General features: G+C 36.6%; 1 protein-coding gene across 4 annotated transcripts in view; it reads right to left on the bottom strand.

The window, feature by feature from the left end:
• Window positions 1-24,844, bottom strand: part of BICDL1 (BICD family like cargo adaptor 1) — a 144,845-nt gene that overhangs the window by 102,590 nt on the left and 17,411 nt on the right. For all 4 annotated transcript variants that reach the window (XR_004231306.1, XM_031948709.1, XM_031948707.1 and 1 more), the window contains exon 2: window positions 22,325-22,540. Coding sequence is in view for 3 of the 4 variants with exons in the window: in XM_031948709.1 (XP_031804569.1) it covers window positions 22,325-22,540 (216 nt within the window). In the remaining variant the exon portion in view is untranslated. The remainder of the gene's footprint in view (window positions 1-22,324; window positions 22,541-24,844) is intronic.

Raw genomic sequence — 24,844 nt, 5'->3', positions numbered from 1 at the left:
AATCTTATAAAAATTGAATATTAAGTTGTTTTCATATATAATTCCAAGACAAAAAATTATTTAAATTTTTAAAAAAATTTAAATTAATGTTAAAATTGTCTTTACACGTAATTGGAAAAATAAAATTCTATTTAAAAATTTTAAAATGATGTTTTAAAAAATAAGTACTAAGGGAAGGCTTCTGGGAAGATTGTAGAGTAGATAGCTCTTCAGATTCCCCTCACAAATAGAACAAATTTGCACCTTAGGGTGAACATAGACTGGTGATAAATCAAGAAGACTTGGAGCAGAACAGGGGTCCTCCAGATATGATCTGAGATTTGAAGGAAGACCTGGGGCCAAGATTAACCCATGTGAAGTGCAAATATCTCTGGGGCAATTCCACAGAGGCACCAAGTGGGAACCCCTTGGGACTAGTTGAGTACGCTGGAGTCTCAACAAGAACCACAGAGATTTTCACCTCCTGGACAGTTTGTTGAGTTGGGATTTGAGTATGGGAAGATGAAGTGAACATCAGCTGATTAGGAATTCCAGGCACAGTTGTGCTACTGAGACACAGCCAGAGGCGAGAAGGAACTAGCATACAGGGAGTGCAGAGGCGATGGGATAGGAATGCTGGCTGCTGGCTTTGGGCACTTGCAGGAGGGTGGAGCTCTTGGTTTAGGGTTCCTGGTCAGAGAAGAGAGCTGAGGTGAAGTCAGAGTCATTATCTCCCACCCCAGGATTAAAGATTCTTACCCTAATACCGCTTATAAAAAAAAAAAAAAAAAAAGAACCAGCAAAGAAGAAAGAACCCTACCATTGAAACATATTATGGGAACAGGGAAGACCAGGGTTCATCTTCAGAGGAGGATACTTTAGTTAAAAAAAGCTTCTACCCCAAAGAGTAACATGCAATAGCTCCCTGCCCAGAGAGAATTTGTAGAGGAACTCAAAAAAGAATTTAAAAATAAATGAGAGACACTGAGGAAAAACTTAAAAACTAAAAAATAAAAACCTTCCAAGAAAAACAAGATTATGAAAAAAAAAAGCTAACCAACTAGAAAAAGAGATAACAGTCTCAAAGATGAAAATAATTCTTTTGGGTAAGGGGAAGCCAGTGAAACTATGAGAGACCAAGAAATAACAAAACAGATTATAAAGAATGAGAAAATAGAACAGAATGTGAAACTTCTTATAAGAAAAACAAGTTATGAAGAACATATCAGGAAGAGAAAAATCTAAGAATAATTGTACTGCCAGAAAGTTGTGACCAAAAAGAGAACCTTAACACATTAATGCAGGAAATAATCCAAGAAAATTGTCCTTGAGTGATAGAAATGAGGAGAAAATAGAAATAGAAAAAATCCACCGATCACTACCTCAAAGAGATCCTTTGTAGAAAACACACAGGAATATTATTGCCAAATTTTGAAACCCCCAGATCCAAGAGAAAATTTTGCAAGAAACAAGAAAAAAACAATTCAAATAAGCTGGAGCTACAATTTTTTAGAATTGTACAAGACATCAGCAGGCACAATAAAAGACCACAGGTCCTGGAATCATATCTACTGACAATAAAAGAACTAGATTTGTGGTCAAAAATATCATATCAAGCAAAATTATAATTTTGAATGAGAAAAAATGGACATTCAACAAACTTGCAGATTTTCAGGACTTACCATCAACCAAACCTGAACTTAACAAAAAATGTAATGTATAAAAGCCAATATTAAAAATCAATTTTAAGGAAGTCAATATGGACAAACTCTTTAAACATGGACAGATTATGTTTTTTTTAACATGGGAAATTTATACTATATGTTTAAGATTCACATCAATAATAGGGTAGCTCAAAAGAAAGATTGGCAAATTTAAAGTAAAAATAGTAATTATGTTATATAAATGAGGTACAGAGGAAGAATAGACACAGAGGTATTAAAGAGGGGAGGAAGACTCATAGTTCTGAAAATCTACTCACATCGGGAATGGGTTCAATAGGCAACACTACATATATACCATGAAGGGTATAGCACCCTCCAAAATCTATAAAGAAATAAGGGGGTTGGGATGGGCAGATGGGGAAGCAAAGGGTGAGGGAAGAAGACAAGGGAGGGATCCTTGGGTGAGGGAGGTTAAGTAATAGCAAGTCACGTTATGGAGCAGAATGTAATTAAACAGCAGGGATAGTAATGACGTGTGTGTGTGTGTAGGATGTGTGTATGTGTATGTATGTATATATCTACATATGTCTATCTAAATATATCTTTTCTTAACTGTGGCCTGCTTCAGAGTGGGGGGAAAAGGGGAAAAAGAATAAGATAAATAAGGTGCTGCTGTGAACAAAAGAATAATTTACAAGGAAGTAAAGAAAAATGGACATTCATGAATATCATTTCTCCTACTAATATATATACTCTATTTTGAATCCTCCCTGATGTTCTGCTGGGCACATGACAATGTTTTCTTTTGCTTTGTATTTTTTTTTCTGTTTTCCTTTTTTTTTCTTAGTTTTTTTCAAATAAAATAAAATTAAAAAATAAAAAAAAATTCAATAACTATCTAATTAAAAAGAATGTTAAAATGTCTTTACATTTAATTGGGGAAAAGAAGATATTACTTTTTAAAAATTTCATAACCATTTTAGTCTATTTGTTTTACTTTATAATTCTATGTATTTTTACATTTAAAAACATTCATCTGAGGAGTTCTTAGGTTCTATCAGATGTTGCCAAAAAGGGACCCTGACACAAAAAGACTAGACAGTCTATAAGGTTCCCTGTTATTCTGGCATTTGATGACTCTATTCACTAAGAAAATGTGAGCCCCTTCAAGATAGATAACTTTTTTTCCTTCGTATCTCCAGTGCCTAGCACAATGCTTAGAGCATAGTAGATGCTTAATAAATATTTGTTGATTAATTGTTTAGCAGTAAATACAAGATAATTTGGGAGGAAGAAGTATCAGCTGAGAGAATAAAGATCTTTGGTAATTTGAGAAGAGGGGAGCAGTTGAAGGAGAGGGGCTGTGGCCACCACAAAGAGGGTGAAGGCAGTCCCAGTTTGCACCATGGCTGTGAGGTCAGTATTGAGTTAAAGGAATAAGCTGGTTTTTGAGGCTCCCCAGCCCATTGATAGTTTTGAGACTTCAACATATCAGCAGTATAGACATTAGAGAGGATTTCTGTCAACATTTCTGAGGAGAGAATAACCCTCAAGGGAGAACCCCAGAGCTCCAGGCTCAGAGAAATAAGCCTGGAAGGCCAGAAGACAGCAAAGACCCTAATTTCAAAGTAGGTTTAGGTCCCTTCTCATGGGAGCAGAGAAAACAGCTTTTAGATCAATTGAATATGAGACTGAAGGTGGGAGGATGGTATCATGCTACCGGGAGAAGCTGGTATCTGTGATGGCCTGGAATGCTGAGCTGCCAAGACCCACCCAGGTCTTCCTGCTACACTCCCTGCCTTAGACCATGTTCACCACCTCCCACACTGGGGTCCTGTATTCTTGATTGGTGAAAGGTCTCCATCTGTAGAAAATGCCCTCCAGTCACTATGTTGTCTCTGATTCTCGCTTTTAACTCTGGCAAGAATTAGTCAGTCTCATGATCATTCTTGGAAAGGAGTCAATCCATTTGCCCTATGGCTTCACGCATCATAACTGTGATATCCCAGATCAAAACACTTCTTTCTGGATACCACACCTTGTGCTGGTTTTTTTTTTTTTTTTTTGTATTAGAATACAAAGTCCTTCTTGAGGACCAGGACTGTGCCTTACTGCTTATATTTATACAAATTAATATATCAATTATCTCACCATATAATTACTAAAACACATAATATAATACATATATTATATTACATAAAATAACATAAATATAATAATAATAGAAGTATGGAATATAATAATAAATTTATATATTAGTGCTTAAGAGGCAGTAGGACATAGTGCATGGAAATCTAGCCTTTTTTCAGTCAGTCATTGTCCTAAGTGCTGGGGATATAAAGAAAAGCAAAAGGTGGTTCTTGCCACTCCAGTTTAATGGGGAAAATAAGAGAAAAAAAACAACTTATGGTCAAGCTACAGATAGATAATTTGGAAATAATCAACAAAGGGAAGATGCTAGAGAGAGAGAAAGACTTGAAGTGGTTTTGCCTCTGACATTTACACTATGTCACACATACTCTCTAACACATATAGGTTATTGTAACCCTGACTAATAAATTCACTAAGCTGCAAAATAGGTGTTGACCTGTGTTGATAAAGGGAGTTCCCTCCTTGAAGAGTTTCCTATACTGGCAAAAACTTATGTCTAATTGGCTCCCCTCTACCCCCATCCAACACTCAATACACAGCGCAGTGCCTGGTACACTGTGAACACTTAATAAGTGTTTTTTTGTTCATTCATTTAAAGTCACAGAGACCTCTTGGCTTGGGGAGCATTTGGAGTATATGTACAAGAGGAAAATGCATTCTCCACTAACACATCCTTTTCTGCCTCTATGTGTGAAAAACAAGCACGAACATTAAAGGCTGAGGTTTGAGCCCTGAAATAAGCAGGAAACAGAGAGTCACAGCTAAACCACAGTAGCACAGGATGGCTCAGCTTTCTCTTCACATTCAGTCCCATAGAGCTGAACCCAGAATCCTCTGCTTTCTCCTAGGTTCAGGTCAGATACCACCCCCTGCCCCATTTCTCCTATACTTTCCCCAAGATCATTTTTAGAGTTAATATATCCCTTCTTGTTTCCTTTCCCTCTATAGTACTGTACTTATCTACATCCATATTCCTAAAGAACAAATCTGACCATCTTATTTCCCTAATCAAGGAGCTTCCTAGTGTTTCTGGGAGAAAACAGAATTTCCTGTTTATTGCTTAAAACCTTCATGAGCTGGCAACTTTCTACCTCTCCAGACTAATTTTAAATGACTTCCCCTCACCTATTCCATATGCTAGAAAAACTGACCTGAAATGGACAAAAACGAAACAGTTCCTAACCAGATGTGCTTATGTTTTCTTGTGGAAAATGTAATATGCACATATTACCTGAAAATATGTACACACAGAGGTAGATCTAAAGTACAAATTATTTAAATCAGCTAAACTTTGATAGGTTACAATTGCACTAAAATTTTTGGGACATCTAATTAATAAGAAACAAAGGCCTATCCAGTTAAATTGAGCATTATTTTTCAGGGAAGAAGATGAACATTCAATGATAGAGGTGAATTTCATTTATTTCTGATGAAAAGACCAGAGCTGAACAAAAAATATGATCTTCAAATACAGAACTCAAGAGAAGCATAAAAGGTAAAAAGGAAAAACTCTTGAGAACTATAACTCCGTTATGGGTATACTTAGAGAGTGCAGGTATAATTTGATTTTATTGTGATAATATAAAAAAGGACCTAGATGTGGAAACGGGATTGTACTGGAAAAAAAGAGGAAAATGGAGGTAAATTGAGGGAAATTATATCTCATGAAGAGGCAAAGAAAACCTATTATAATTGAGGGAAAGAAGGGAAGGGGATGAACACTGTGTGAATCTCACTTTCATCAGATTTGTCTTAAAGAGAGAATATTAGACATATCTGATTTCATAGAGAAACTTGTCTCACCTTATAGGGAAGTGGAAGAGGAAGGGGGAAAAGAAAAGGGAAGGCTAATAGAAGGGGAAACAGAAGTAGCAGGGAAAAGATATAAGAAAGGGGAAGGAGCTGTAAAGGGAGAAGACTGTTTAAAAGAGATGGTGGTCAGAAGCAAAATACTAAAGGAAGAAAAGGGGGAAAGGAAAGAGAAAAGTGTTACCTGGGGTAAATAAGATGGTGGGAAATACAGAATTAGTCATTTTAACTGTGAAAGTGAATGACATGAACTCCCCCATAAAATGGAAGTGAACAGCAGACTGAATTAAAAGCCAGAATCCTACAATATGTTGTTTACAAGAAACACATTTAAAGCAGAATGATACGTTTAGAATAAAGGTAAAATACTGGAGCAAAACTGATTATGCTTAGGTGAAGTGAAAAAAAAAAAAAAAGCAGGAGTAGACATTCTGATCTCAAGTCAAGCCAAAACAAAAATAGATCTAGTTAAAAGAGATAAGGAAGGAAATTATATCTTGCTAAAGGGTATCATAGATAATGAAGTAATATCAATACTAAATATATATGCACCAAGTAGTACAACATCCAAATTCCTAGAGAAATTAAGAGAACTGTAAGAAGAAATAGATAGCAAAACTATACTAGTGGGGGATCTCAACCTTGTTCTCTCAGAACTAGATAAATCAAACCACAAAATAAATAAGAAAAAAGTTAAGGAGGTAAATAGAATTTTAGAAAAGTTAGATATGATAGATCTTTGGAGAAAACTGAATGGAGACAACAAGGAATACACTTTTTTCTTGGAAGTTCATGGACCCTATACAAAACTGACCATATACTAGGGCATAAAGATCTCAAAATCAAATGCAAAAAGACAGAAATAGTAAATTTTTTTTCAGATCATGATGCAATAAAAGTCACATGCAATAAAAGTCCAGGGGAAAATAGATAAAAAATGAATTGGTAACAAAATAATCTAATCCTAAAGAATGAATGGGTGAAACAACAAATCATAGACATGATCAATAATTTTATCCAAGAGAGTGACAATAATGAGACAACATACCAAAATTTGTGAGATGTAGCCAAAGCGGTTATTAGGGGAAATTATATATCTCTAGATGCTTACTTGCATAAAACAGAGAAAGAGAAGATCAATGAATTGGGCTTGCAACTAAAAAAGGTAGAAAAAGAACAAATTAAAACCCCCCAATTAAATACCAAATTTGAAATTCTGAAAATAAAAAGGGAGATGAATAAAACTGAAAGTAAGAAAACTATTGAATTCATAAATAGAAATGAGTTGGTTTTATGAAAAAAACAACAAAACCTTTAGTTAATTTGATAAGAAAAAGGAAAGAAGAAAATCAAATTGTTAGTCTCAAAAATGAAAAGGGAGAACTTTCCACCAACGAAGAGGAAATTAGAGCAATAATTAGGAGTTATTTTGCTCAACTATATGTCAATAATTTTGAAAATCTAGGTGAAAAGGAGGAATACCTACAAAATGTAGATTGCCCAGGTTAATAAAGAGGACATAAATCATTTAAATAGTACCATTTTAGAAAAAGAAATACAAGCTACTCATCAACTCTCTAAGGAAAAATCTCCAGGGCCAGATAAATTTACATGTGAATTCTACCAAACATTTAAAGAACAATTAATTCCAATACTATACAAACTATTTGAAAAAATAGGGAAAGAAGGAGTCCTACCAAATTTCTTTTATGACACATATGGTGCTGATACCTAAACCAGGTAGCTGAAAACAGAGAAAAAAAATTATAGATCAATTTCCCTAATGAATATTGATGCAAAAAGCTTATATAAAATATTAGCAAAGAAATTACAGAAAGTCATCTCCAGGATAATACATCATGACCAAGTAGGATTTATACCAGGAATGCAGGGTTGGTTCAATAATAGGAAAACTATTAGCATAATTGACTATATCACTAACTAAACTAACAAAAATCACAGGGCTATCTCAATAGATGCAGAAAAAGCATTTGATAAAATCCAACATCCATTATGTAATGGGAACTATGAATGAATGAATACCCATCGGTTGGATAATGGCTGAATAAATTATGATATATGAATGTTATGGAACATTATTTTTCTATAAGAAATGACCAGCAGGATGATTTCAGAGAGGCCTGGAGAGACTTATGGGAACTGATGCTAAGTGAAATGAACAGAACCAGGAGATCATTGTACACAGCAACAAGATTATAGATGATAATCAATTCTGATGGACATGTCTCTTCTCAACAATGAGATGATTGAGGCCTGTTCCAAAGATCTTGTGATGATAAGAGCCATCTGCATCCAGAGAGAGGACTGTGGGAATTGAGTGTGGTTCACAACATAGTATTTTCATTCTTTTTGTTGTTATTTGATTGAATTTTGTTCTTTCTCATTTTTCTTCCTTTTTTATCAGGTTTTTCTTGTGCAGTAAGATAATTATAAATATGTATGCTTATATTCAATTTACATATATATATATATATTTTGGCCACGTTTAATATATATTGGATTACTTGCCATTTAGGGGAGAAGGGAAGGGAAGAGGGAAATTGGAATACATGGTTCTGCAAGGATCAATGTTGAAAAATTATCCTTGTATATGTTTTGAAAATAAAAAGTTTCAATTAATTAAAAACAAAAAGAAACAAAAGCAATATTCTTTGGTAGGGAGGAAATAGCCGCTCAGGGAATTAGGGAAAAATCTAATAATAGTAATTCCTAACATTTCCATTGCAAGGCACTTTACACATATGATCTCCTTTGTTCTTTTTAAAATAATTTTTTTTGTTAGCTTTTAAGTTCCTGTCTTCTTCCCTGTCCACCCCACACTAGTGTGGGATCTCCTTTACTTTTTACAATGACCTTGAGAGGTAAGTGCTATCATTATCCCTTTTTTACAGATGAGGAAACTGAGGCAAACAGAGGTTAGTTGACTTACTCAGGGTCACATAGCTAATAAGTTTTTAAAACTGGTTCTGAACTCAGGTCCACCCAGGAGCTCCAAGATAAAAGGTTGTACTTGAGTTGACCTTGGAAGACACCTGATGATTCCCTCTCACTCCCCCTCCCCCAAATGTCGATATAAAAGCAAAGAGATGAACCACAAGTATAATGAACAGAAAATTTGGCTGAATCATAGACCATGTGAAGTATAGTAATAATGTATTAAACATAGAAAGGTAGGTGAGAATCAGATTGGAAAGCATTCAGAACCCCTTAATAACAGCATGGAAAGCATTTTGCAAGTCTTAAATTGTCATATAAATCTCAGTTATTATTATCATTTCATTCTAACATACAGCCTGCTTCCCAGCACTCGATATTTTAGAAATGAAAGTACCATAGACATTTTGTATACAGTGTTAATATATTAGACAGCCTCTGGCTAACTGTACTGCAGGCTACATTTTCACAGGATTTTAGAGTTGGAGAGGTCAGAGGCATTTAATTTGATCCATACCTGAGTAAAGTGTGCCAGGTGGTTTAGTGGATAGAGTTCAGGACTTGGAACCAAGAAGATCTAAGTTTGAATCCTGCTTTAATCCCTCCCTAGGCAAAGAGGCTTAACCTCTGTCTGCCTCAGTTTCTTTATTTGTAAAATGAAAGTCATAATAGCACCTATCTCTTAGGTTTATTGAAAAGACCAAATAAGATTAGTAGAGGGTTCTGCAAATCTCAAAATTCTTCCTAAATCTTGTTATTGATATTACTGTTATTATTAGAATTGTCTCTATGGCATACCAGATAAATAATGTGTCCCAGAGAAAGGAACCAACTACTTACTATCAATCTACTCACTCTTCCTCTCACCCTCTCTCCCTCCTTCTTTCTCTCTCTCTCTCTCTCTCTCTCTCTCTCTCTCTCTCTCTCTCTCTCTCTGTTTCTGTCTTTGTCTTTCTATCTGTCTCTGTCTCTATATATGTACAGAAACACACATTTAAATCTTCAATATACTACTGGATGTCAGGAAGTTTAGGTTGATATCCAGTCTAAAAGCTGCCTCTTTGCAGCACTCTCCCCTCAGTTCCTACATCTGGTTTTTCTCTCTGGGCCCAAAAGAACCAACTATTCGTGTCCATATTGTCTCTTCTCATTGGGCATAATCTCAAGACCATTCATCAACATAGAATTGTAGATTTCAAGCCAGAAGAATGAATTAGAATCATCTAATTCAACCCTTTCAGATAAAGAAATTGAGATTCTGAGGTGAGACTTGCCCAACAGGAATATGTGGCTTAATCAGGATTTGAACCCAGATTTCCAAATCCAAGACTCTGAATCCAGTATTTGTTCTACCTCTTCTCTGGCTGCTCTCTCATGTCCTTTCTACAAGGTAGTGCTCAGGACTCAACACAAGACTCCAGATATAGACTGCCAGGACTGAGTATAGCCACATGGAAGCATCTTTTTGGTCCTGGACATGATATGTCTCTTTAAAAAGTTTAAGATTGCATTAGTTCTTCTGGCTGTTATATAGGGCCATTCCTTTCTTTCCCCCACCTGCACTGAACCAGTAATAATTAATCAAATTTATTATTCAGTCATTTTTAGTTGTGTCCTACTCTTTGTAATCCAATTTGGTGTTTTCTTGTGGTTTACCATTTCCTTTTTCAGCTCATTTTACAGATAAGGAAAAAGAGGCAAATATGATTATATGGCTACTAAGTGTTTGAAGCCACATTTGAACCCAGATCTTCCTGATCCCAGGCACTCTATCCACTGCACCAACTAGCTGCCCTTAGTTAATTGAATACTATGCAGTGATCTTCAGTTCATGGAATTTTTGTGAACAAAATGCTTACCAACTTTGCTTACCCCACAAGGGGTTCACCCTGCTTAAAAAGAAGAAAACCATATCTATCTGACTTAACAAGGGTTGTACTGGAAACAGTCAACATAACTAGAAATGACCCACCTTTCTAAAGATTGGACATTTCCCAAGAAATTTGCTATTTGGAAATCTCTGGGAAGCTCTCCAGCTCTTTTTTTCCTCAAAAAAATTGTTTTCCTATCATGTATTTAGGCAGAAGACTCTCAATGCACAAGACATGTCTTTATTTTCTTTCTTCCTTTCCTTCTTCCTCCTTCCTTCCTTCCTTTCCTTCTTTTATTTATTTATTTATTTATTTTTTGCTGAGGCAACTGGGGTTAAATGACTAGCTCAGGGTCACACAGCTAGTAAGTGTTAAGTGTCTGAGACCTGATTTGAACTCAGGTCCTCCTGACTTCAGGGCTGGTGCTCTAGCTGCTCCCAAGACATGCTTTTCTTTAATAAATGAGAGTTGCTTCCTCTCTCCATTTCAGAGGATTTCATGATGACCTCCATTTCACCAAACCAATAAATAGGTAAAAATCTGTTATGGCATCACATCAATTTGGACTTTGAACTCACTCTCTGGTAAAATATTGCCTTGACCCATTGGACACATCCATTGTACAGAGTTCTATGAGAACATAACTCTAGATAGAGTCATTCAATAAATTTGCCATATCAATGAATCTTGATATTTCTAGCCACTCAACAGATCAGTTCAACTTAAAAAAAATCACTGTTTGTATTTAAATTGCTCTTGTTCCTCCTTCATTCCTGAAGAGGATCAATGACATTGTGATGTTGGAATAAATAATAAATGCTAGAATGATATCTTGGCTTTCACATGAAGTGGATATAAGTCAGGCAGATCTGCCCAAAGTCATCAGCCTTCCTATATCTTCTAGAGCCGGGGAACACAAAATCAAGAGAAAGGTCAAGACGATGATTTACAAAAACCTTCACTGACCATCATCCTGTAGGGTAGATAGGATTGGTATTATTATTTTTTAGAGCTGTGCAAAGTTAGAGAAGCCATCCCAAATGTTCACAGGGACTATTTGTTTTTGATCTTTGTCCCAGCACTCCAAGCTCATATTGGTCTGATAGCCAGTTGGACACACTGTAACTTGACTCTAACATAGGGATATCAATTTGGTCCTCTTCAAGAACAAAGGACAACCAACCAGAGATAAAGAAATAGGCTTAAATAGATAAGAGCTTTTTAGTAAGAACCTTACTATTTGCCAGGCATGTGCCAACTACCAGCAATATAAACAAAGAGAAGTTCCTATCCTCAAGGAGCAAGTTTCATTATGTCTGAAGCTTTTAGAATGAGGGGATTGTTGTTACCTTTGTTTTGTATTTCTTTGTATTTTCAGTGCTTAGTACAGTGCTCAGTACTTAATTATGCTAGTTTATTGACTTATAGTAATACTGATCACCTAAAAAAAAAGAAAGAAATCCTAATGGGGAACATTAATGAACTCATTGATTTACATTCTAATGGGGAGCTGGAAAAAGTCATAAGATCATGGAGTTCCAAGATGGCAAATGACATCTGCATCCAGAAAGAAAACTATGGAGACTGAATGTGGAATGAAGTTTAATGTTTCCACCTTTTTGTTTGTTCATTTGTTTGCTTTTTTCTTTCTTGTGGTTTTTTCCCTTTTGATCTAATTTTTCTTGCACAATGTAACAAATATAAAAATACACTTAAAAGATTGCACATATTCAACTTATCAGATTGCTTGCTGTCCTGGGGAAGGGAAAGGTAGGGGAGGGAAGGACATCCCTAAGTCTTATAAAATGAATGTTGAAAACTATCTTTATATGTATTTGGAAAATAAAATACTATTGAAAACTAAAAAAAATGTGTAAAAAATGAATGTACATGTATAACAAAAATGTTTTTCCATGTAACTGGGAAAATAAAAATAAATAAAAAGGTGATTAAAAATACAACCGAACAAAGATAAAATTAAATTAAAAAACAATCCCCTCCCTCCCAAAAACAGCAACAACAACAAAAAAAAAGATCGTGGACTTCAAGCTGGTAATTAGACTTTATCTGGTACAAATCCTTTATTTTACATATAAGGATCATAAATTTAGAGCTGGAATGGACCTTGAAGATCACTTACTTCAAATTTTTCAAATGAAGGAACTGAGACCCAGAAAGGTTAAATATAGCAAAATGGAAAGAGATTGAAATTTTGAGTCAGATGCCCTGTAAGTTGGAATTCTAGATCTGTTATTTACTACCTATGTGATGAGTGAATATTTCACTTCTTTGGGACCCAGTTTCCTCATCTGTAATATGGAGGAATTGCTTAGATCAGTGGTATTCTGCAGTCAATTTGAACTGGTCTGGGGAACCAATTGCTAAAATTTCAAGGTGAGCATTTATACTTTAGAAATTGGCAAATGCTATAATTTAACTTATGATTTGGTTGATTGTTTATTCTTCATAAAGTGGAAAAAAATGTTAATGTAGATTAAACTTAAAAAAATGTTTTATACTTTGTTGTTGTTGAGTCAGTTGTTTACTAACACACTATTGAGTTAGATGCTCTCTTGGATTCCACTCAATTCTAAATCTATGATCCTAAATACAATCTCTATGATTTATAACTTGAATAAGGATCACAATAATAATAATAAGGGCCAGATTTAGGATTGGAGAAAGAGATGGCAAACTACTCTAATCTTTACCAAGAAAACCTCAAAAGGGGTAGAAAAGAGTTGGACACCACTGAAAATGACTAAACAACAACAAAAGAATTAGGATTAAAATTTAGATTCTCTGTCTTCAGATTTAGATATAGGGAATATACTCTCCCTTCACTTTACCTCCAAGAACTTTAACCTTCCTTTGAAAACAGCTTAGGTGCCATCTCCTATAAGAAACCTTCTCTCAATCCCAAAGTTGTGAAGATTCTCTTCTTCAAATTACTTTGTATCACAACCATTTAAATATATATGCTACATGGGAATATATAATACATATATAGATATAATATTTTTTTCCATTTTATAGACAAGGAAATGGAGGCACAAAAAAGTCGTTCAATTTTACTGTGGTCAGAGTTAGTGCTGGAGGCAGGATTTTACACCAAATCTCTGTTCTATATCATCTTTTGTAGCTTATCTGGTGCCTCTAAGATAAAATAGAAAATCTTTAGCCTGATCATTAAAATTCTCCACAATCCACTTTTGACGCACCTATCCAGTCATTTCCTATTGCTCCCTTCACACACTCTCCATTCTTGTCAAACTTGCTGGGTAACTGTGCCAGACACGTGTCTCTCTCCCACATCCCTGCTTTTGTACATTCTTTTACATGCCTAGCATGATCTCCATCCTCACCCTTGCTTCTTAGAAGCTTTTGCTTCATTTAACATACAACCCAAGTGCTTCCTTTTTCTGATCTTCTTCATTGTTTATACTTCCCCTCTTGAAAATTTTTTTGGTATAATGTTATATAAACTTTATACTTACTTTACAATACTATAGTGCCTTCTATAAACTCTCTACACCTTAAATTTACTTATTTGTGTGCTTTTTATCGTTCCTAGTAAACAATGTAAAGTCCTTGAGGGCAGGAATTATTTAATTGCTTTTGTATTTTTGTATTTTTTGTATTTTTTACAGCCTTAGCAAAATCTGGCATGTAATAATGTTTGTTGGAATAAATACTTTGCTATAGAGCTGGCAGGAAAGTTTGGCACACATTTGTTATTAATGGAGTGAGAAAAGCCAGGAATTGAATTTCTAATTAGACTTGTTTTGCTTACAAATTTTACTAAAAGACCTTAACCTCAAAGCTTGATCCCCCCTTCTTGTAAAAGTTCTTGTGGTTCTCAAAACAATAATACTTGAGGCAACATCTCTCTTGGCTCATTCACCCAATTCACACTCATACTTGTATTGGCAGATTGGCTCCCCTGAGGGGTAGCTGCTACCTTGGGTTATAGGGGGTAACTCTATGGTTGGTTATTCTCCTAGTGCTATAGGTCATGAGCCCCCACCAGTGTGCTTCTCAACAACCATCATACAAGTAGATTTCGGCTAGTCTTAGAAAATGCTTTTTCTTACACAGAATACAAGAATAGTAAGGCTAAAATATTTCTCATCTGAACTTACAGTATACTTTCCTGCAACTATACACGCAGATGGGAAGAAGGGGGAATAGACACAAACTTAACATACAAAAATACTGAGGCACACATGTAGGAAACATATATGTGACTAAGACAACTCATGACGGGCACATCACAAACTTAATGTCTTTTCTTTTTCCAGAGAGCCCCCATTCTCAGACATGGTGTTAGTGATGAATGAGTGGCTCCACTACACTCAGATGAGTTGGTTCTTAAAGGCATATCATAGCTGATTTCATGGTTTAAGTTTGTTCCTCATAGAACATAGGACATGGAATATTTGCTAGACAAGCTGATCTCCTGCTTGGGTTAGGAGCAGATCTCTCAGATGCCTGACCAGTTCATCACTGGACTATGCCAGGGAGATTATTTAGTCTTCTGGCTTGTTCATCACTGGGCACCATAGCTATTGTGCTTGGCTGGGAAGATTGCTTGGCTATGAGACACAGCCTACAGGGCTTCCTCAACAGAGAGCAATGTTAATCTTCTGGACTCTGTGGGAAATTCCAGGCTCCTACCATCTCTACTGAGCCTCTAGCTTGCCTGCTCTTTTTTTTCCTGAGGTGCTACAATCTTCATTTTTAGTTTGAATTAAAGGGGAAAGACCTTTAACTTGAGTTGCTATCTTAGAGAGTCCTTTGACTTCCTTAGGTTATTAGCTCTGTTACTTGCCTGGAAGAAAGTGGGAGAAGTCTCTTATTCAACCATTATTTCTAATTTCTCCAATGAAGGACCATATTATTATTTATGGTGACTTGTAAATTATAATTCTCATATTCCTGTTCAGATCTTATGCAAATGGGGTGTGAGAGAGGCCGAGGTAGGAGGCAGCCTATGTTCAAAGGCAAATTTATTGTCTTTATGAGCCTTTTCCTATTCAGTAGCTGTTCAATGCCTCAGCCCCCTTCAAAGGTGTAGAATGCTTCATTTGCATCTGAAAAAGCTTGACCTTTACATCTTATTACTCCTTCTAGCCTTCAACTTGGCTCAAGTCTAAACAGGGCACACCCTTACAAGAATTTTGCTGGTCTAAATGGGGCACACCCTTATAGTGATTTCCATTTAGTGTCTGGCATTTACAAGGGGCTTTGTACATATTGTCTGAGACTCACACCAGCCCTGAGAAGTAAGTTGGGCAGGTGGTATTGTCCTATTTGATCAAAATCACTCTACTATTAAGTGCCCAAGTCTTCAATTCATTAAATCAAAGCATTTCAGAGACCTCAGAAGCCATTCCCAGCACTTAGTACAGTGCCTGGCATTCTGTAGGGGTTTACTTATTGCTTAATTACTTACTGATTGATTAAGCTATCTCTGCTACTTCCAGGTTCTGCCCTCTGGAACCAAGCAGAATAAGTCTCTTAGTGATAATCTTTCAAAATTTAAAAGCAGCTGTACTATATTTAAAGCAGATTTTCTTCTTTTCATCCTTCTTCCATTTAAAGACTTTGTAGGCTGAGCCTTAATTAACTAATAAAGTAATATTTCTATAATTTACTGCAAACCATAAGAAATAAAAGACTGATTTAATGTAGAAAGGAAGAAAATAAATGGTAAGTATGTATACATATCTCTTCTGATAATTCTCTGATTTCATAGAATACTAGATTGAGATGCAGAACTGGAAGGGCTCTAAGAGGAAATGAAGTCCAGTCTTTTCATTTTACAGGGGGCGGGGGGGGGGGGAACTGAGGCCCAAGAATCATAAGTGACTTATCTGAGATTATTTAGGTCATAGGATCATACATTGGAGTCCAGAAAAGTTAATTTCCTAAGGTTACATAGCATATAGAATTATAGATCTGAAGGTGGAAGAAAGTTCAAAAACCAAATGATGTTCAGAAACCCTTGACTTTTGGGGGACCCTAAAGTTTGTCCCCCTTTTCAGGGGGAGTTCCTGAGTTTCAAACTTTCCTCTGAAAGAAGCCCACCCTCAGGGAGCCCAGTTGGTGGTCTCATTCAGAGATCCAGGCCAAGGACTTGGTCGTACCCTGTATTGAGTAGAAGATTAGTCCAGAACCACTTCCAGTAGCTCAAACTCCCAAGACAAGTAATCTCTTTTCAATTGAGATCTAGGCCCAGGGCATTGACAACATTGAGGGAATAATCTCATTCAATTCTGAATTGAGGTCTGAGCCTCAGACAGCTAATAAAAGACAACTCTGAACCCTGAATCTTTGCAGAAGTTCTAAACAGGATTATGGTTTCTAAGGAAGCTGTTTTCTTAATAAGCTGCCCTGCCAGGACTTTTGCCCACTGTGAAGATATTCTCTTCTTAGTGTTAACCTTTGCCATCTTCCTAACAGGACCTTTTGCCCACTAAAGAAGTCTGTCTTCTTAGCAGGCTGGCTTCTCAGTGCCAATAAATCCCTTTTTGCCACAAACAGATTTCAGGTTTGTGAATTCTTTCGAATAGGACCTGCGTGACCAGATGGGATTTCCCACCCCATTTCTCGAACCTCATCACAATTACCACTAACTTCATCATTTTGGTTCCCTGATCTCATCACATATAATCTTTCCCCTCATTTTACAGATGGGGTCTTTGGTCCTTGGTAGCTGGGTGGGTATAGATTGGAGAGAAGTATTATAAATAATCTAGAATAACTGTAAATAATCAGAAGACCCAACTACTCCTTGAGACAAGCAGGAAGGAATACCAATTACCTTGACCTTTCAATTTTAAGTAGGCTTTTTGTTATCCTAAGTAAGCCTTTATTGCAGTAAGGCCCCCTCCTCCACTTTGAATTCCTTACATTGACAAACCCTACAATCTATATCCAATGAGAAGGCCAAGTTATGATATCAATCATCAGGTTATTTCTCTCCTATAAAAAAAAAAAAACTAGCTGTACCCCAACCCCTCACCCTCAATTCCTTTCTGGAGACTAACTCCTTTTAGCTTAGTCACTTAGTAAATGTCACAATGGCAGGTTCATTAGGAATCGCCCACCTTATGGCTGCAGGTTCATTAGGACTGAGTCACTTCCATTTGAATTGTTTTAGGAAGATTCTGAAGATCACCTGGCAGGAGAAGATACCAGACACTGAGGTCCTTTCTTGAACTAAACTGCCAAGCATTTCAATTCTACTGCAGAGGGCACTTTCTCTCTCTAATCAACTGGCTATATTGTTCAAATGCCAAACGAACGCTTGCCAAAAAGACTATTTTATGGAGAACTCACACAGGGCAAGTGCTCACTTGGTGGTCAGAAAAAACAATACAAAGACACTCTCAAGATCATACTTGAGAACTTTAGAATTAATTGAACAACATAGCAGACACTGGCATAGGACCATTCAGCATGGCATAACCTCAACTGGAGAAGGATCAATGCTCTCTGAGCAAAATAGAACTGAAGAAAATAGAATCAGAAGACACACGAGATGCTCAGAGTTTGAGAATTCACCCCAAATGTTCACATGGACTATTTATGTCTGACCTGTGGCAGAGCATTCTGGACTATTTGTGTCTGACCTGCGGCAGAGCATTCTGGACTATTTGTGTCTGACCTGCAGCAGAGCATTCTGGACTTTTTGTGTCTGACCTGTGGCAGAACATTCCCAGCTCATACTGATCAACCACAGTCAGACACACCATAACTTGACTCTTACATAATGATATCATTTTGGTCTTCTTTGAGAATGAAGGACAACAACCAATCTGCCTACTGGCGTCTTCCCCCTGGTTAATGGTGAGCTCCACTAGGAAACTTAACTCGAGCCCTTCCCCTTGTTAACAGCCAACTCTCTTTTGGAACTTGGTCTGTCAGTCAATGGTACAATAATAAAATCTTTGCCTCTTGATTTAGAGATGGTCAAAGCTTACAAATTCTTTTAAGACACCTTGTGACACTGGTCCCAAACTCCCATATATTTTGGGGGTTCAACCTTCACTTCTAAATATTTGGAGGACAATGGAGGAAGAATTTTAAAGCCCCATTATATTTGGGGGGGGGTTCAGTGCTTCTGCATCCCATGCCCCATCATGATGATGAAGGAAACTTGGGTCTAGTGAATTAAATGACTTGTCCAAGTTCACACAAGTAATAGATATATACATATATGTATATATGCATATATGTGTATGTATAAAACAAGTATATATGTATGTGTATGTTGTATGTATGTGTAAAATAAGTAATAGAGATGGGATTTGAATCCAGGTCTCTGATGAGTGCTACCATCCTTCCCACCATATTAAGAACAAGATCTAGGTTGCCGGACATATGACACTTTCCTTTTCCCCCTTTTCACTTCTTACTTATATGGGGATAGTTTTGGAAGATAGCTAAAGTATATAGTATATATACTTAATTTGGATTTTAATAATTATTAATTATTTAATAATTACTTAATATTTAATTAACACTTAATTTTTATTTTTTCATTATTATATTCAATAAATTATGTGACCATAATAAAAAAGAAATGTGGCTATCCATACAACATGCTTTATATAACTATAGAGTTGTAACTAAGGTGGGCCAAAAGGAACTTGGCCTCAGGGTCCTAAAATTTAAGAGGCAATTAATCACTCAATAAACATTTATTAAGAGTTTACTATGTGCCAGGCACTGTACTAAGTATTTAGACAAAAAGAGGCAAAAAGATAGTGTCTGTTCTTCAAGGAGCTTACAACTGAAAGGGGGAGACAACATGTAAACAAATATGTACAAAGCAAGCTGTATAAATTTGTTGTTTTTTCAATCATGTTTGCCTGACTCCATTTTGGTGTTTCTTAGCAAAGATAGTGTTTGCCATTTTCCTTCTCTAACTCATTTTAGAGAGAGGAAACTGAGGCAAACATGGCTAAGTGACTTGCCCAGCATCATACAACTAATAAGTGTCTGAGGACAGATTTGAACATGTGAAGAGGCGTCTTCCTGATTTGAAGTCTAGTGCTATATGGGATAACTAGGAAATAGTTAAAAGAGGGAAATGATCAGAATTAAGAGTTGGGGAAGGCTTCCATTGACTGGCAGTAACAATTAGGCCTACAGTTTTTTTTTTTTTAAAGAAAGAATGAATAGTCAAAATAGGAAGCTACCAGCTGGTCTAGGTTAGCTCCTCCTTGGACTATCCCAGGGTCTATTTTTTCCTATATAAGTTTTGTGTTCTGAGCTCCAAGTCTTTTTCTCCAATACTATTTGTCTTAAAGAGTTTATCTGAATGTGACTTTTGTGCTCCTTGCCTCAGGCTGTGAAATTGCTAGCTAGGTCCCCAGTATAGTTATAAATCATGAGAGCATGAAATTCACACCTGCAGCATCATTAGTAGCTGTATCTTTTCCAAAGGACACTGGTCATATTTATTCTACAATAACAGCTTTTAAACCATGAATGGAATATATTCATTCCATTTCCCCCAATGGAATACTACAATAAACAGATATATATATATATATATAAAGAAGAATTTTAGTTTGTTGGATCCAGAAAGGGATTCCAGATATCAGGATTCAATTCCTTAATTTTAGGTTCTATTTAGGAAATTGATGAACAGATAAGTTAAATGGAAACCAATTATAAAGAGAGGTATTTACACAGCCTGCCGTATATACAAAGCCATGACTAGGGTAAGGCAAAAGGAACTTTGTCACAGGGTGCTGAAATTTAGAAGGCATTGATACTTGTATTTCCTGAACTCAGAAGCAAATACACTTAGTACCTAGTTAGCAAGAACAAAAAGATAAAATAAGAAGCTACCAATGAACCAAGTGAGGATCGGTCCTCCTCTTTTGCTTGATGCCCAGTTTGGCTAATGAAGAGGCAAAGTGTTTCAGAAACATTAATAAACAACCCTGAGTTGGAAGAATATTTGCTAGCTGTATGACTGTGGGGAAGTGACTAGATACAAAATTACATTTATGTATCATTTGAATGTTTACAAGGCACAGCTAGGTACAGTACATAGAGCACTGGGCTTGGAATCAGAAAGATCTCAGACATTTACTAGCTGTGTGGCCCTGACTAGTCATTTAACATTGTTTGCCTCAGTTTCCCCATCTGTAAAAATGGGATACCCTGGAAAAAGGAGTGACAAATCACTCCAGTATCCTTGCCAAGAAAACCCCATTTGTCCATGTTATCATAAAGAGTCAGACACAACTAAATGACTTGAGTACAATAATGAGGTTTACAAAGAGTTTTCCTTATAACAAATAAGTATAAGATATAAATATAATCTTAAAGGCAAGGGCCATTCAGTTTCATCTTTGTATCTCAAGAACTGAGTGGCTATGGAAAAATCATTTAATGTCTCACTGTCCCAGGAAATTTTTTTTATTACAGCTTTTTATTTTCAAAACATATGCAGTCATAATTTGTCAACACTGACTCTTGCAAAACTTTGTGTTCCAAATTTTCCCCTCCCTACTCTACTCTTTCCCTTAGATGGCAAATAATCCAATATATTTAAATATGTTAAAATATGTTAAATCCAATAAATGTATATGTATTTATTCAATTATCTTGCTGCACAAGAAAAATCAGATCAAAAAGAAAAAAAAAATGAGAAAGAAAACAAAATGCAAGCGAACAACAACAAAGAGTGAAAATGCTATGTTGTTATCCTATGTCCACACTCAGTTCCCACAATCTTCTGTCTGGGTATAGATGGTTCTCTTCATCATAAGATCATTCCCAGGAAATTTTTTAAGACTATAATTTCCAGATCAGTTTGCTAGTTATCTGTGTATGAGAAGGCAATTTCCACACTGGAAGTTTCCTAAACTGATGAAATCACAGGTAATCTACACAACCACCCCTACTTAAAACCAACATAAAATCCCAAGCCCTCAACTCCTGGTGCAGTGTCTTGTACATAGTAGTGCTTAACAGATGTTAATTGAACTGAATTGGATAATCCTATAAACTAGGCAGGATAGGGAAAGTATTAAAATGTCCATTTTAGAGATGAAAAAACTGAGGCACATTTCTGTCTCTTGGGATCTTCAGATTCTTTCAGACTCAGTTTACACATCACATTCTTCATTCCCATTCCCTTTCAGATGCCAGCATTCCCCTTCCCCAAAGTACATTATATTTATATTGTGTTTGTTCTATATGTACATAAAATCACAGAGTCTAAGGGTTGGAAGTGAGTTCAAAGTCATCTAATTCAGTTTTTTTTTTAACTCCCTCCCTTTTGCCCAGGAAATTTTATGTAACTCAGTCTCAAATCTGAGTCAAGGTGTTTCTGGCACTGTTTGTGCATGTCCAGTGCAAAGTGCACATGTGTGTTCAAAACCAAGGCTGCACTGAAGTCACAGAATGCAACATGGGGCAGTGATGCCAGAAACACTTTGCACTCATTAAATGTTTAATTTTGAATTAATTTTTGGTCTTTGTGTTTAGCAACCTTCTGCCACTGTCATGTTTTTCATGACCCCCCACATTTAATTATATGACCCCATATGGTCATGATCCACAGTTTAAAAAACTTTGCTCTAACCAACCCAAACTCTAAAGAAATCTTCTTTCCTCCATTATCAACAAGTTTCCATCCAGTTTTTGCTTGGAGACCACTAATGGGGGGAAGTCACCAACTCCCTTAAATTTTAATTTTTTTCTACAGTCAGCTGCAAAAAATTTTATCATCAAAAGGTAAAATCAGCCAATTTTAGGCGTATAATTTCTCCCAACATGAATTTTACAAACAGACATTACATGGCAGCCTCTTTTCTTAGTATTCAGGTCACTTCCATCCATTTAACTCCTTAAGTGATAACTCACCCTACTGAGCTGATCCAAGAGTCTTTGGTTCTGTTCGGAGAGTTCCTGGACCGCTCGCGTCTTTTCTCTATCAGCTTCTCGGAGGTGAACCTGTTGCTTCTCTAACTCAACCTGTAGCTGTCTCACGTCGCTCTCCAATTCGGATACTCTACCTTCCCATTCACCTTCTCGGTTCTCAAATCGTCTTCTTAACTCATGTTTCTCTTGTTCAAGGTGCTGGGAAAAGAAAGAGATGGATCTTTAAAAAGGGGCAATTTCCTGTTGTTCTTCCTCTCCTCTCGGACTCAAGGTCCTTTCCCTACTGAGTCAATACAGTACATCTATGAGTCCCAGATGACATTCAGAGCAGCTACAGAAATAGTACTTTCTTCCTGCAGTTTGTTCTGAAGCTCTGCCAACAAGGAGCATGCTCTGCAAACAGAACATGGATCCTGCTCATATCTCCTTGCAGTGTTAGCCCTCTTTTGGCCCTACCTCGGGGACAAGGCTGTGGCTAGAACGTGGCACACAGACACGAGTTTTATTGGAACTCCAGGGTAATTAGTAGGAACCTAAATTTAGAAAACCAAGAGAGACTTTTTCTATCCTCAACATGCCTTCTATTATAGAATATTAGAATCAGGGAAAGGGAAGGACCAGGGGATCCTCCCCCTCAGAAGGAAGCCCAGAATGACCTTCAGGCACAGAATAGAGTATGCTGGAGCTGAGAATAACCTTAGAATACAGATCAGAAATGAAAGGGTCCTTAGAACAGAGAATGTTGGAGCTGGAAAGATCTTTACAACAATGCTAGGTCAGAGCTTGGAAGTGACCCTAGAACACACGTCAGACTTGGGAGAGATCTTTGAACACTAAATGTCAGAAAGGAAATTATCCTCCAGATTTCTGTTTCCAAAATTGGGAAATTGAGATCCAGATAAGAAAAGTAATTAGCACAAGGTCACAGAGCTGGTTTGCAACAAAGTGGGGGCTCGGAGCTAGGATGTATGGCCTTCTACTATTCTAGCTAGGTTGAGCACTACTATTCTACTATTCTAGCCAGGTGGATAGAGCACTGGATCTGGATTTAGGAAGACCTGAGTTCAATTAGCTTCAAGACGTTCACTAACTGTGTGATTTTGAGTAGGCCACTGTTTGCCTGTAAAATGGGACTAACAATAGTACCCACCTCTCAGGTTTGTTGTAAGCATCAAATGAGATTGTATATGTAAGATACTTAGCCCATTATACTCAATAAATGCTTGCTTTCCTCCTTCTCCACCTCCCATTCTCCTTTTCTTGTTAATATTTTTTCCAATAGTATTTTATTTTTCTAAATACATGTAAAGATAGTTTTCAATATTCATTATTTTATTATAGCTTTTTATATACAAAACATATGCATGGGTAATTTTTCAGCATTGACCCTTGCAAAACCTCCTGTTCCCACTTTTCCCCTTCTTCCCCACATCCCCTCTCCTAGATGGCAGGTAGTCCCATACATGATAAATATGCTAAAGTATATTCAACATTCATTTTTGCAAAACTTTGTGTTCAAATTTTTCTCCTTCCCTTCCCACCTTCCCAAGACAGCAAGCAATCGGATATTGTTTAAATACGTGCAGTTCTTTCCTTGTTAATTGAAAAAAAATTAAAGGACATTTTCTATATAAGCAAATTTTATTTCAAGGATTTAGTACCACTTGCACAGGATACTTGATTGGGAGTCAAGAGGTTTGGGATTTAATCTTATTACTGAAATAAGTAATTTCATTCATTTCTTTATCTTAACTTCTTCATCTAAAATAGGACTTGGGGGGCCGCTAGATGGTGCAGTGGATAGAGTACCAGCTTGAAGTCAGGAGGACGTGAGTTCAAATCTGATCTCAGACACTTATCACTTCCCAGCTGTATGACCCTGGGCAAATTCCTAAACTCCAATTGCCTCAGCTAAATAGAAAAAAAAAAAAACAAAAAAAAAAAACCATGAGAGGATTTAGGAAATGAATGCTTGATTTCTTCTCCATCCCTTATACACACCCTAGTCATTTCTGTCTCCATCCTTTGATTCCTGCTGGTTTCATGCCTCTTTTTGCTACCTAGCTAAATCCCATTCATGCAAGTATTTACCAAATGTACCTCTTCTAGGAAGTCCAATCCAACGGCTGAAACCAATCCTTTCCTGAAAATCATAGAATCAAGGGTTCCTAGAATGTGAGTGACAGGAAGGATTAACTGGGATCATTCTTTCAAAACAGTTTGATAATGTCATTTCAGTAGAATTGATTTCCTTTGGGAACCTGTGGATTTTATGCATTTAAAAATATTATTCTGAGAAGCTTCCAGGGGAGGGGGTTCTGAGACACACAGTCTAAGGACCCTTGTGTCTAATCCAATCTCTTCATTTTATAGAGGGACAAATTGAGGCCCAGAAAAGCCCAGGATCTTGGAAATTGGCAGTTTAAGGGACCTCAGTTGGAAAAGACTCCTCATTATAACATATCCAACATCCAGACCTCCACGGAGGCAAGTGGGCCACCT

Source organism: Sarcophilus harrisii, chromosome 1 (genome assembly GCF_902635505.1).
Source record: "Sarcophilus harrisii chromosome 1, mSarHar1.11, whole genome shotgun sequence".
Lineage (NCBI taxonomy): Eukaryota > Metazoa > Chordata > Mammalia > Dasyuromorphia > Dasyuridae > Sarcophilus > Sarcophilus harrisii.
The sequence above is the reverse complement of the archived record's forward strand: the minus strand, read 5'-3'. Positions and strand labels throughout refer to the sequence as shown.